Source organism: Dendrobates tinctorius, unplaced genomic scaffold, assembly GCF_039654945.1.
Source record: "Dendrobates tinctorius isolate UK_male_01 unplaced genomic scaffold, ASM3965494v1 ptg000035l, whole genome shotgun sequence".
Lineage (NCBI taxonomy): Eukaryota > Metazoa > Chordata > Amphibia > Anura > Dendrobatidae > Dendrobates > Dendrobates tinctorius.
The window spans coordinates 58,126,546-58,141,438 of record NW_027361703.1 but is presented as its reverse complement, the minus strand read 5'-3'; the positions used below and the strand labels follow the sequence as shown (position 1 = coordinate 58,141,438).

The 14,893-nt window shown below is 48.3% G+C and overlaps 1 protein-coding gene across 4 annotated transcripts in view; it reads left to right on the top strand.

Moving 5' to 3' along the window:
• Positions 1–14,893, top strand: part of GRAMD4 (GRAM domain containing 4) — a 142,515-nt gene that overhangs the window by 47,013 nt on the left and 80,609 nt on the right. For all 4 annotated transcript variants that reach the window (XM_073573499.1, XM_073573497.1, XM_073573498.1 and 1 more), the window contains one exon: positions 14,432–14,552. In XM_073573499.1, the coding sequence (XP_073429600.1) occupies positions 14,432–14,552 (121 nt within the window). The remainder of the gene's footprint in view (positions 1–14,431; positions 14,553–14,893) is intronic.

Genomic DNA, 14,893 nt, shown 5'->3' with positions numbered 1-14,893 from the left:
AATCCTAGGCTTATCTTTATATTGAAACTTTTATATAGTGGATTACGTTAATATTTAGCTTATACATTTAACATTTCATCATTTGGTGTGATTGCAAATGATCTAATTTTAATATGATTTTAATATCTATCCCAATGTTGCAGTAATTGCCTAATTTAAATGTACGCATGGCATGTGCGTTAACGACTGTTTCCTGTAATTACAGAGTATAAGATGAGTGTGTAGTACTGATGAGCGAACATGCTTTGATGTTATCAGTGTCTCTTTGGCGTGCTTGGATTACATGTTTGAGTCCCTGCGGCTGCATGATTTGTGCCTGTTAGACAGCCACGACACATGTAGAGATTGTCTAACAAACTGGCAATCCCCGCATGTATTGCAGCTGTCTATCAGCCGCAAATCATGTAGCCGCAAGGACTCTAACATGTTATCCAAGCACGCCAAAGATATTTGGATAATACCCAAACACGTTCGCTCATCCCTAGTGTTTAGCATTATACAGCCAAGTTCAGAAGTTTTTGAAAAGTAACAGAACTTTTATAATTTATCTTTTGTACACTAGTACAATGGAGTTGATGGGACCGACATGTATGCTCATCACCAGCTTTCATTCAGTTGACTAAAATATTGTAATTATCAGATTAGGTTCTACTCCATTTTCACAAATTTACATATGCATCCGACAGTATCAGCGTCATCATGAGTTCTTCCTTTCCATCGTTGTGCTGTTCTTTTACATCATTCTGGTATCTTGGTTTCATCTTGCTATAGAATATTGTTACAAAAATGAGTAGGCTTTTTTAGAAGTTTCTTTTTTGGTATAAAAAGTAGTCTTTATTCGGTCGTCCATGACAGCACCACCTGAGAGAGGGGATCCGCCCTTTAGGAACAGGAAACCTACAGATACAAAAAGGGCGGCACCTCTCCCATGCATCAGTTGGTTTCCTGTTCCTAGAGGACAGGACTCCCTACAGATCGTCCGTCATGGAGTCGACGAGGGATTCCCAGGCCGGCTGACCGACTCAGGTAGCGGGGGGGATCTCCTACCTCGGTCCAGTTCGAGGTCCCTGGAAGCACCACGGTGGGGCCGGGTAGGTCGCCACGGCTGTGGTTGGAGCAGGTGGACCATGGGGTCCGGTGGACAGCCGTCTCCAAAGTGCGGGCACCAGGTACGTATGCAGGCCCCTTCTGAGTCTCCCCCCGGGGTCCGGTCATCCTCCCGCGTCCGGGTCGGCGATCGCACCCGGTCGGCGGGCGCAGGCGGGCGCATATGGGGGCGGCGGGCACACCGGAGCCGAGGGCGCCCTGCCGGCTCCGTTCCGCGCGCTCCCGCGGTCTCTGACGCATGGAGGAAGTGACGCGGCGGTAGGGGCGGGGCAGGGGACGCCGAAACCGGAAGTCGGGTGCCGGCCGGCTTTCCAGTGTACGCCGCGTGTGCGCGGCTGTCCGGGGGGATGCGCTGTGCCCGTGGCGGGGGGGAGGCGGAGCATGCGGGGGGGGGGGGGTCTCGGATGCTGGGGAGGTGCCGCGCCAGAACCCTGCTGACCCCGGTACAGGGAGGCCTTAAAAGGCAGGAGACAACGCTGCGGGGGTGCTTCTGAAGGCCCAGCGATGGATACGACAGAAGCCCCCATAGAGCAGCAGGACGAGATACAGGAGCGGCCACAGAAGGAGGCCGTGGCGAAGCCTCATACGAGTGGCCAGCAGAAGAAAAAACGATCGAGTGAACAGAGCCACGGAAGTTCCTCCCGGCTAAAGGACCCTCCTGCCTCCCTCCGTGATCCGGTACCTGCCTCATCTGCATGGGTAAGAGATCTTCGTGAATGTACCCTGATGCAGTGTTCCCTTATGTATTTTTCGCAGGGGAGGAAAGCTACGGGAAAACAGAAGCACATGGAATGTGCCCTCTGTAGTTGCCCCTTGCCAGACGGCCACCCCAAAAGATTGTCAGCCATGTGTGCGACAAACGGTAGGGGTTGGAAGGGAACGAGGGCCAGGGATAGACTGACAGGCCCTTACATTCTCCCCCGTCCTTACAGGTAGCGGAAGAAACGCCGGATTTCACCACAAGCCTGAGAGAAATAATCAGGACAGAAATGAAAGCCCTGTCAAAAAGGGATTCTTCTAGGGGGAGAGAAGTTAGCTTCTCAGGTTCGGAGTCCTCGGTTGCTCCTAGGAACAATGACTCCTCGGATTCCCCGGCCTCCACTTCGTCTTCTTCGGAGTATGACTCAAGCCGTTTCTGCTTCCCGTTAGACCAGATGGACAAACTAGTTAAAACAATAAGGTCCACCATGGGAGTAACAGACTCAAAACCAGAACTTTCGGCACAGGACGTGATGTTCGGAGGTCTAGATCCCAGGAAGCGCAGGGCCTTCCCTTTAAATGATAAGGTCCAGAGCTTAATAGATATGGAGTGGAAAAAACCCGAAAAAAGAGGCTCCTTGCCACCGACCTTCAAACGAAGGTACCCATTTGATGACCCAGTGGTGAACAGATGGGATAAGGCCCCTAAGCTGGACGCGGCAGTAGCCAAAGCCTCCAGAAAATCTTCCATCCCTTTCGATGACATGGCTTCCCTAATAATAATAATAATAATAATAATAATAAATAATCTTTATTTATTTAGCGCCAACATATTCCGCAGCGCTTTACAGTTTAACAGTTTCAAAACACAAGTCATAAGTAACAACGTTAACAATACAATAATTAAAGCAAAATAAGACGACCCTGCTCGTGAGAGCTTACAATCTACAATGAGGTGAGAGAGATACAAAGTACAGGTGTGTATTTACAATGGTGTATTTACAATGAAGGTCCAGCCATCTTGCGGGAGTGAAGGATGGATGGAGATAGTGAATGGGCTACACACGCACACTTACACAGAGAATGACTTTGATTAGTGAATGTGATAGGCTGCTCTGAACAGGTGTGTTTTGAGGGAGCGCCTAAAACTATGCAAATTGTGGATAGTCCTGATTTCTTGGGGTAGAGCATTCCAGAGGATAGGAGCAGCACGGGAGAAGTCTTGGAGTCGGGAGTGGGAGGTACGGATTAGTGCAGAGGTTAGTCGAAAGTCGTTTGCAGAGCGCAGCGATCAGCTAGGCCGATAGACAGAAATGAGAGAAGAGATGTAAGGGGGTGCCGCACTGTGGAGAGCTTTGTGGGTGAGAACAAGTACTTTGAATTGGATCCTATAATGAATGGGCAGCCAATGTAAGGACTGGCGAAGAGCGGACGCGTCCGAGTACCGATTAGCCAGATGGACGATCCTGGCCGCTGCATTAAGTATGGACTGGAGAGGGGATAGTCGAGTGACGGGGAGGCCAATTAATAGAGCGTTGCAGTAATCCAGGCGAGAGTGGATCAATGCAACAGTGAGGGTTTTTGTTGTTTCCATAGTGAGAAAAGGGCGGATTCTAGAGATGTTCTTTAGGTGTAAGCGGCAAGAGCGGGCAAGGGATTGTATATGAGATGTGAAGGAGAGATTGGTGTCAAACAAAACACCCAGACAGCGCGCCTGCTGCCGGGGTGTTATTGTGGTACCACCCACGGAGAGGGAAATGTCAGATTTAGGGAGGTTAGTAGACGGCGGGAGCAGAAGTTGTTCAGTTTTGGAGAGGTTGAGTTTCAGATAGAGAGCGGACATGATATTGGAGACTGCGGACAGACAGTCACTGGCGTTCTGTAGTACAGCGGGGGTAAGGTCGGGGGAAGACGTGTATAGTTGTGTGTCATCAGCATAAAGATGGTACTGAAAGCCAAATCTGCTGATGGTCTGTCCAATTGGGGCCGTGTAGAGAGAGAAAAGAAGGGGGCCAAGGACTGAGCCCTGAGGTACCCCGACAGCAAGAGGAAGAGGAGATGACGTGGAGCCAGAGAACAAAACACTGAAGGAGCGGTCAGAGAGATAGGAAGAGAACCAGGAGAGTGCAGTGTCCTTAATGCCTAGTGACTGGAGCCTAGAGAGTAGGAGATGGTGGTCAACAGTATCGAAAGCTGCAGATAGGTCAAGAAGAATGAGCAGAGCTAAAAGACCCGCTGGATAAAAAAGCGGATTCCTTTCTAAAGAGAACATGGGAGATGTCAGCAGGCGCCCTAAGACCAGCGATAGCTGCCACTTGTACAGCCAGATGCATGATGGTCTGGCTAGATCAACTGGATTCCCATCTGAGAGACGGAGCCTCAAGAGCATCCATTCGGAAAACCCTACCAATCATCCAGAGTGCCGCTGCTTTCCTGGCTGATGCCTCAGCAGACTCTGCAAGGATGGCGGCTAGATCCGCAGGGTTATCTAACGCAGCTCGAAGGGCCCTCTGGTTAAAATGCTGGCCAGGGGATATTCAGGCCAGGTCACGACTCTGCTCCATCCCTTGCGAGGGGGAATATCTATTTGGCTCTGCCCTGGATGAACTGTTAGAGAAAGCCGGGGATGATAAAAAGAAGTTTCCGAGCCTCCCGAATCCTTCTTATAGACGCCCCTTTACCAGGAGAGGATATTTCCGTAGAAGGTCGTCCAGAGATCAGGGCAGATGGGATGATAAAAGGAGAGGTACAGGTTTCATGTTCGGAGGAGGGGGGCGCCAGGAAGGTCCAGCACAGGACACTAAAAAGCCGCCCCAATGACTAGAGGCCCCGGTAGGGGGGAGACTAGCTGCCTTCTACCCAGCCTGGTCCATGATTTCGGATAGTAATTGGATACGGGGGGTGATAGCTACGGGTCTACAACTGGAATTCACCCGGGTTCCCCATGATCGATTTAGGGTCACCCCAGTCAGGTCCTCCACATCAGAACAAGCTGCCCTGGAGGCCGAGGTTCATGATCTTTGCCTTAAGAAGGTCCTAACTGTGGTTCCAGAAGGAGAAAGGGGGAAAGGTTTCTACTCCCCTCTGTTCCTGGTCCGCAAGCCAGACAGTTCCTTTAGGACTATAATTAATCTTAAGTCCCTCAATGAATTCTTGGTTATACGCCCGTTTAAAATGGAAACAATTAATTCAACAATAAAATTGTTGTTTTAAAACGGCTTTATGGTGGTGTTGGATTTAAAAGATGCTTACTACCATATACCCATTCATGCAGCTCAACAGCGCTTCCTCAGAGTGGCGGTTCAGTTAAATGGGTCAGTTGAACATTTCCCATATGCGGCCCTCCCCTTTGGGGTGGCAGTCGCTCCCCGTGTGTTTACCAAAGTAGTAGCGGAAGTTATGGCCCATCTACGTGAATCTGACATTCTAGTAGTACCCTACTTAGATGACTTCCTGATTATAGGAAAAACGGCAAAACATTGTACGGAACAGCTACAGAGGGCAATGTCTGCCCTGGAGCGGTTAGGATGGCTGCTGAATATCAAAAAATCTCGGTTACAGCCGATGAAAATCCAGCAGTTTTTAGGCCTGATTCTAGATTCTGAGAAACAGGAATGCCGTCTGCCTCCGGAGAAGCTTGTTCGCTTACACTATCGGGTCCTAAATGCTTCCAATAACCCCAACAGGTCCCTCAGGAAAGCCATGTCCCTTCTGGGTTCCCTTTCCTCCTGTATTCCAGCGGTGCAGTGGGCCCAGTTTCATTCAAGAACACTTCAGGGCGAGGTTTTACTGCATCAAAGAAACCTCGGAGGTTACTTAGAAGGCCAGCTAACCTTGTCCCGAAACACAAGGGAGTCCCTAGGGTGGTGGCTGGACAAGGATAATTTATCCAGAGGAGTTCCCTGGGAATTCGACATATCCCGCATAGTCACTACGGATGCTAGCCCTTCTGGCTGGGGGGCTCATATGGGTGAGGTCGTGGTCCAGGGCCTATGGGACCAGCACCAGATAAATATGTCATCTAATTTGAAAGAATTGTCAGCAGTAGAACAGGCAGCTAAGAAGCTACTTATGTATCTGCAGGGCCATCATGTCCGAGTGCTCTCCCGACAATCAGGTCACTGTGGCTTATATCAACCACCAAGGCGGGACTCGTTCCAAACCCCTGATGAATGTGGCAGAACGGTTGTTCCAACTAGCAGAGCAGCATTTTCTATCTTTGACAGCGCTACACATAAAAGGGAAAGAAAACATTATGGCAGATTTCTTAAGCCGCAATCTGCTAAGGCAAGGAGAATGGTCCCTAAACATCTCGATCTTCCACCTGATTGTGCAAAGGTGGGGACAGCCAGAGGTAGACCTCTTCCCCACCAAAGAAAACAGAAAATTGAGACTATTCTGCTCCCTAAATCCCAGAGAGAACCCCCTGGCGGTAGATGCCTTTCTGATAAAGTGGGACTTCAGGCTAGCATACGCCTTCCCTCCCCTATTGCTACTACCCTTGGTGTTGAGAAAGATCAGGAAAGACAGAGCAAGGGTTATAGTCATCGCCCCATTTTGGCCCAGGAGGGCTTGGTTTTCTTGCCTCAGGACCATGTCGGTGTCCGATCCTTGGGTTCTTCCGGACATCCCGGATCTCCTATCCCAGGGCCCAGTCTTCCATCCTCAGGTGGCTGGCCTACATCTGAGTGGAGTTTGAGCGGGCACTCTTAAAAGATAAAGGCTTCTCCCCAGACTTAATTAATACCCTTCTTAAAAGTAGAAAGGCCATTACTACCAAAATCTATGTTAGAATTTGGAAGAAATTCCTTCAGAGCTCGGGAATAATCGCTGGGGGTTCAACACCTATAAATCAGATCTTAGAATTTCTTCAGCAAGGTCTGGACATGGGGCTTTCCACTAGTCCCCTTAAAGTACAAGTAGCAGCCTTAGGGGCCCTCTTTAGCTGCAACATCGCGGGTAATTACTGGATCAGTAGGTTCATTAAAGCAGCAGGAAGATCCAGGCCGGTAGTGAAGGATAGATTCATGCCATGGGACTTGAATCTAGTCCTCACGGCCATGACTGAAGCTCCATTCGAACCTATTTCATCAGCTTCCATAAAAAACCTGTCCCTCAAAGTAGCTTTCCTGGTAGCTCTAACCTCAGCTCGCAGAGTTAGCGACATCCAGGCATTATCTAGGCGTCCTCCTTATATACAGATTAAAAATGATAGGGTAATACTCACACCTGATCCAGCGTATTTACCTAAGGTGGTTTCTAACTTTCATAGGACTCAGGAAGTAGTCCTTCCATCCTTCCTCCCTAATCCGGCTAATAAGAAGGAAGAGAAACTACATACCCTGGGTGTTAGGAAGTGCCTTATAGAATATGTGGCAGCTACCGATCCTTGGAGGAAAGATGATGCCCTGTTTATTTCCCACCAAGGCCCTGGGAAAGGTTATAGAGTATCAAAGAATACACTAGCCAGGTGGATTAGAGAAGCGATTGCCTTAGCATACGCCTCAAAAGGCAGGTCGCCACCCGGGAAGCTGAGGGCACATTCCACCAGAGCCATGGTGACCTCGTGGGCCGAGAGATCAGAAGTCTCCATCGACCAGATATGTAAGGCGGCTACTTGGTCCTCTCCGAACACCTTTTATAGTCATTATAGGCTAGACTTGGGTGCTTCCACAGACCTCTCGTTTGGGATAAGGGTGCTGCAGGCTGTAGTCCCTCCCTAAAGTAGTTATTACTCTCTGTAATTCTCTCAGGTGGTGCTGTCATGGACGACCGAATAAAGTCTTAGTTACTCACCGGTTAACGGTATTTTTCGGAGTCCATGACAGCACCCGTATATTCCCTCCCTTTAGTTTAATTTGGGTGTGCACTTCTTCCTCTTATATACGTACACGGGTAATTTAAATTGTGTATAGTATTATGGATAAGTTATGCTATTAACCATGGTGGTCCTCTGTGCTCTGTAATCCAACTGATGCGTGGGAGAGGTGCCGCCCTTTTTGTATCTGTAGGTTTCCTGTTCCTAAAGGGCGGATCCCCTCTCTCAGATGGTGCTGTCATGGACTCCGAAAAATACCGTTAACCTGTGAGTAACTAAGACTTTTCCATCCCTTTTTGTTAAGTTTTACTCATGAAGCGGTCTCTTGATTTTAGACTTTGTCAATAATGCATCCACCTGCTCAAGACTGGTCTTCACTTGGCTGGATATTGTGGAGGTGTTTGCCACTACTTTGCCATCAGCCACTTTGTTTTCTGAGCTTATGCATTTTGGGTTTCTTTAGCTTGTCAGTGAATTTCCTCATTTTTGAATGTACCAAATTGTTGATTCAGACCCCCGATATTTCTAATACCTACACCCCCCCTAAAACACTAACCAAATAATGGCTTCTCTTGCTTGCATTTTTGCACTTTGGTCTTTTTTTGTCCTTCCTCACTCTCTGGTCCTCTACCAGCGACTTGGGAGTTTGAGGGTTCTGCGCAGGATCTTAGTAGTCCCAAGCATTGCACTTCTCTGGACAGAGAGTTCAGATTTTGTGTATGTATGTATGTATATATATATATATATATATATATATATATATATATATATATATATATATATATATATATATACACACACACACACACATGTGGTCAAAAGTCTTGTTATACCCCTCATTTAATGAAAGAATAACCCACAATGGTGACAGAAATAAGTGGAATCTGACAAGTAATAATAAATCAAAAATCAATGAAAATGAACAAAAGAAAGTCAGACATTGCTTTTCAACCATGCTTCCACAGAATTCTTAAAAAAATAAAACTCATGAAATAGTTCTGTACAGAAATGATGGTATGGGCACATGCACACATCCAGTATATGGAGAGATTTTTACCTCAGTGTGTGTAAGCCAAAACCAGGAGTGGGTGAAAAATGCAGAAGTGGTGCAAATGTTTCTATTATACTTTTCCTCTGACCGTTCCACTCCTGGTTTTGGCTTACAGATATTGGGGTAAAAACTCACCAAATACTCAGTGTGCACATGGCCTACCCCTGAAAATAATGTGACAGAAGGAACATGTTAAATCAAGGTCTATCCACTAATTAGCATCACATGTGTCTACAATCTTAGAATCAGTGAGTGGGCCTGTATAGAGGGCTACAGATACTCGCTGTGCTGTTTGGTGACATGGTGTGTATCACACTCAACATGGACCAGAGGAAGCAAAGGAAAGAGTTGTCTCAGGAGATTAGAAAGAAAATTAGATACAAACATGTTAAAAGTAAAAGTTATAAGACCATCTCCAAGTAGCTTGATGTTCCTGTGACTACAGTTGCACATATTATTCAGAAATTTAAGCTCCGTGGGACTGTAGCCATGGAACAATCCTCTGGTTGATCATTTGATCCAACACTTGTCCGATAAACATTTTTCTCTCATTAAGGCCCCGTTTCACACAGCGATCTTGCTAGCGAGATCGCTGCTGTGTTACAAGTTTTGTGACGCAACAGTGATCTCACCAGCGAGATCGCTGTGTGTGACACTTATCAGCGACCGGCCCCCCTGCCGGGTATTGCTGATCGTGCTCGAATGGCCTGGACATTTTTTTGATCGCTGGTCTCCTGCTGGCCAGCACGCATGGCTGCGTGTGGCAGGCGGGAGACCACCGATCAGTGAGCTGGAGCTGGTAACCAAGGTAAACATCGGGTTTCTAAGCGCCGCGCCATGCGGCGCTTAGAAACCCGATGTGTACATTAGATACCAGCGCGCTGGTGCAGGGAACTGGTAACCAAGGTAAACATTGGGTTTCTAAGGGCCGCGCGGCGCTTAGAAACCCGATGTTTACCTTGGTTACCAGCTCCCTGCACCAGCGTGCTGGTATCTTATAACGTACACTGCGGGTAACTAAGCGACGTGCGTCGCTTGTTACCCACGTGTCACTGTCCTGATCGCTGAAGTCAGGTCTAAAGTGATAATGGCAAGGCGAAAATGTCCTGTATGAATGGAGTGGTTGTGTGACTAGAGCTCCATTCCCTGTCTATAAGAATAGAACGCACATCCCTTCCGTAGACCCATAGAAGTGAATGGAGTGATGGTCGAAACACAATGCACACACTACTGCTGCATTCATGTAGGAGAATTTGGGTCCCCCTTCCAGTTGCTGGGTGTCTAAGGGTACCGTTACACTTAGCGATGCACCAGCGATCCCGACAACGATATGGATCGCTGGTGCATCGCTAAGTGGTCGCTAGTGAGCTGCCACACAGGCAGATCTCACCAGCGACATCGCTGGGGTCGGGGGTCGCTACTTACCTGTCGGACGCGGCGATCCTGACATCCTCCCGCCCGCGTCGCTCGTCGGCGCCACAGGAAGCTGACGACGAGAAATGATCCAGGACCTTCTCGCGCGACCAGCGATAATCAGTGGTGGAGCCGGTCGGAGGTAAGTATCACATGTAGCGATATCGCTAGCAATATCGCTGCTACGTCACAAAATCGGTGACTTTACAGCGATATCGCTAGCGATATCGCAGTGTGTAACGGGGGCTTAAGAGGTCGGTCATAATCTTATCTCTACTATTTTGTGAATTTGTTATCAATGTGATTTGTGACAGCTCCATGAGAAATATTACATCTGTCAATAGTTGCAGTCTAGTAACTATTTCACATAATACGGCTGTCAATATTGGCAGTTTGGCAGCTAGTTCACGTAAGACATCTCTTTTATTATTATTCTTCATTATTATTCTTCATTGTTCATCTTCGTTATTCATCATCATCATCATCATCCTTAACAATAATAATAAATTGTTGATATTAACATTTCAGACCCTTTACTTAGACACTCGTATTAAGTCACGTTGTCTATTTCCTTGTGATCCTCCTTGAGATGGTTCTACTCTTTCATTGGAGTCTAGCTGTGTGTAATTAAACTGATAGGACTTGATTTGTAAAGGCACACACCTGTCTATATAAGACCTCACAGCTCACAGCGCATGTCAGACCAAATGAGAATCTTGCGGTCAAAAGGAACTGGCCAAGGAGCTCAGAGACAGAATTGTGGCAAGACACAGATATGGCCAAGGTTACAAAAGAACTTCTGCAGTCCTCAAGGTTCCTAAAGGTATATTTCCACGTTCCGTATATGCAGCGCTTTGGACGCGGCTCTGCCCAAAGCGCTGCCGGATTTTGTACGCTCGGTGATTCCGCATGTGTTTATTGAACACAGTTGGAATCGACGCATCCTATACATAGACTGTGTAATTTATCTTGCGGAGACTGAGCGTCTCCGCAAGATAAATAGACATGCTGCGGTCTATAAAGACGTGCCGCATGAGCATATGCGTCTTTGAACGCATAGTGGAGATGGGATTTCGTAAAATCCCCTCAACTATGCTGTAACATCTGTCCGCTGCGAATTGGAATCTGCGGCTGTACACAGCGTCCAGTCCGCAGGGTTTCATGACCGTGGAAACATACCCAAGAGCACAGTGGCCTCCATAATCCTTAAATGGAAGAAGTTTGGGACCACCAGAAGTCTTACTAGACCTGGCCGTCCAGCCGAACAGAGCAATTGTGGGAGAAGAGCCTTGGTGAGAGAGGTAAAGAACCCCAAGATCATTGTGGCTGAGCTCCACATATGCAGTAGGGAGATGGGAGAAAGTTCCACAAAGTCAACTATCACTGTAGCCCTCCACCAGTCGGCCCGTTATGGCAGAGTGGCCCGACAGAACCCTCCCTTCAGTGCAAGACATATGAAAGCCCGCGTAGAGTTTGCTTAAAAACACATGAAGGACTTCCAGAAATAAGATCCCCTGGTCTGATGAGACGAAGACAGAACTTCTTGGTGATAATTCTAAGCGGTATGTGTGGGGGAAAACCAGGCACTGCGCATCACCTGCCCAATACAATCCCAACAGTGAAACGTGGTGACAGCATCATGCTATGGGGGTGTTTTTCAGCTGCAGGGACAGGACGACTGGTTGCAATTGAAGGAATCATGAATGCGGCCAAGTACAGAGATATCTTGGATGGAAACCTCTTCCAGAGTGCTGTGGACCTCTGACTTGACCGAAGGTTCACCTTCCAACAAGACAATGACCCTGAGCACACAGCTAAAATATCAAAGGAGTGGCTTCAGAACAACTCTGTGACCATTCTTGACTGGCCCAGCCAGAGTCCTGACCTAAACCCAATTGAGCATCTCTGTAGAGACCTGAAAATGGCTGTCCATCAACGTTCACCATCCAACCTGACGGAACTGGAGAGGATCTGCAAGGAAGAATGGCAAGAGGATCCCTAAATCCAGGTGTGGAAAACTTGTTGCATCATTCCCAAGAAGACTCATGGCTGGTCAAGATGGGGTGCAGAGTGTACATTAATGAGAAAAAAATGAACTTTTTTGAATTTACCAAATGGCTGCAATGAAACAGAATGAAAAATTTAAGGGGGTCTGAATACTGTATTTTCCGGCGTATAGGACGACTTTTCAGCCCCTGAAAATCTTCTTAAGTCGGGGGTCATCTTATACGCCGGGTGTCGTCTTGTACGCCGAGTGCATATGGTGGGGGAGTGGTCCCAATGAAGAAGGGAGGCTGTAAGTGGTGTTATCATCCCCCTTTTACCTCATTGGTGGCAGCAGTGCGGCGGCTTCTCCTTCAGCAGTGTGGCGGCTCTGTGCTGGGGGTCGACGCAACTCCTCTTTGTCCAGCGTGGGGGCTCCTCTGGCATTTCCCCAAAGCCCTGAGGCAGCGGTGCCATCTGCGGGTCTCTGTGCTGGGGATCGGCGGCTCCTCCATCTGCAGTGTGGCGGCTCTGTGCTGGGGGTCGGTAGCGGCTCCTCTTTGTCCAGCTTGGGGGCGCCTGCTGCGGCTCTTTGGGCAGCATCGGGGCTCCTCCGGCATTTCCCCAAAGCCCTGAGGCCCAAGGCAGCTCCATTGCTGCGATGCGGTGGCCTCCGGGAAAATGGCCGCCGGAGCCCACACATGCTCAGATTCAGATCTCGTGACGAGATCTGAATCAGCATGCAGGAGCTCCGGCGGCCATTTTCCCGGAGGCCACCGCATCGCAGCAATGGAGCTGCCTTGGGCCTCAGGGCTTTGGGGAAATGCCGGAGGAGCCCCGATGCTGCCCAAAGAGCCGCAGCAGGCGCCCCCCAGCACAGCGCCCCCAAGCTGGACAAAGAGGAGCCGCTGCCGACCCCCAGCACAGAGCCGCCACACTGCAGATGGAGGAGCCGCCGATCCCCGGCACAGAGACCCGCAGATGGCACCGCTGCCATCAATGAGGTAAAAGGGGGATGATAACTCCACTTGCACCCTCCCTTCGTCAGTTGGACGACTCCCCCGCCATATGCAGATTGCTCTGCACCCGGCATATAAGATGACACTGCATATAAGAAGACCCCCCGACTTTTAAGGAGATTTTCTATTTTAACTGGAAAAGTCGGGGGGGGGGGGGGGGGGGGGTGTGTCGTCTTATGCGCCGGAAAATACTGTACTTTCCGTACCCACTGTGTGTTTATCGGCTTAGTAATGAGGGTGTTGGGCTGACACCTTTTCATTACTAAGCCTAGGTGTCAATGACAGCTGCTGACAGCAAAACCTAATCCCATTACTCTGATGCTACTGCATCAGAATAAAAAGGGAGTGTTGAACCAAGAAATTACATCACACAATTTTTTTTTTTCTTCTAAATTTCTTGTCTCAAAAAAGCCTTCATTGCAGTACAAAAACGCATGCTAAACCGCTGCAAAAGCACACCAAAAGTCTCAGCAAAACGCGCGTTTTTGCCGCAGTGTTTTTGCTGCCAAAAGATGCAGAAACCTTGCAGCAATTTCTGCAAGCAAATACTCAACGTGCGCGCATAGTCTTAACGTTTCAGCACCTTACAGGCTTATGTGTGTGTTCCACCCTGACACCGAGGCTGGGACTTCTAATGTTGAAGCATATGCCTTGTGGTGTGAGTTGCATCCATTGTTCCTTCTTGTAAAGGTGCTGTGTATTCAGTAGCATAGCACAGATCGAACGATGGCATTACGTTCCTTTAACATGATTTTGCTGTATCTTTCTCTTTAACAAAATAACCCTCCTCAAGTCGTTCTTCATGCGCTATGCAGGCATCTCTTAACTAATCCTCGAGTTCTAGAACTCTGAATATAGCAGCTGAGCTATCCGCTTTCTGGCGCTGTATGACTTGGGAGGGACGCTAACTTCTGCTCCTGTCATCTTTATTCTGAGGTTTGGGGTGATGGGACACTTTTTAAATTAAGCTTTCTGCAAGACTGGGTTTGGGAAAACGTATTGGCTTATCTAGCAGTGGCAGTAAAATGCTGTGCTTGGCAATAAGCATGCTTTACAAATCCATTCACAGACTACAGACTGCCACAAGTGGCGCTTGTGCTCTGCGGATAGTTGTACTGCCAAACTCTAGCTGTCATGTTTTCTGGGCCTATGTCTAGCTGTAAGGAGTGATGCTAATAAGTGTGGTATACACAGGCGTTTCTGATACTTTTATTCTCTAACGTACAATATACAGGTACTCCAAAGTGCAACGTTGTTCTTTTTTCATGTCCTTGCTTTTATAACCTCTTCTAGATCTGTTTTTAATTCTAAGCATCTGTTTCTGTGTTTGTCTTGTGACAGAGGAAGAGCTCAGGAAACTTCGGGAAGAGACCAATGTTGAAACATTAAAACAGGACCTTGAAAAGGAAAGGCAAAAAAGGCTAGAACTTGAACAGAAAATGACCGAATTGGCGAAAGCAAGGTAACCTCAGCTCCTGTGTTAAAGCAAACCTGTCAGCACTTTTGGCTGATATCAGCTGCGGCTGCTGCCTTTCAGGGCTTATCTACAACATTCTATAATGCTGTAGATAAGGCCCTGGTCCGACCTGAAAGAGAAGATAAAAATAAGTTTTATTATACTCACCTGGAGGGGCGGTCCGGTCTGAAGGGTGTCTCAGGTCTTGGTCCGGCTCCTCCCATCTTCTTGTGATGCTGCCTTCCTGCTTGCATCATAGCTCCCCGGCATCGCGCTCCTGCGCAGGCGTACTTCTCTGCCCTGTTAAGGGCAGAGCAAAGTACTGCAGTGTGCAGGCGCTGGGCCTC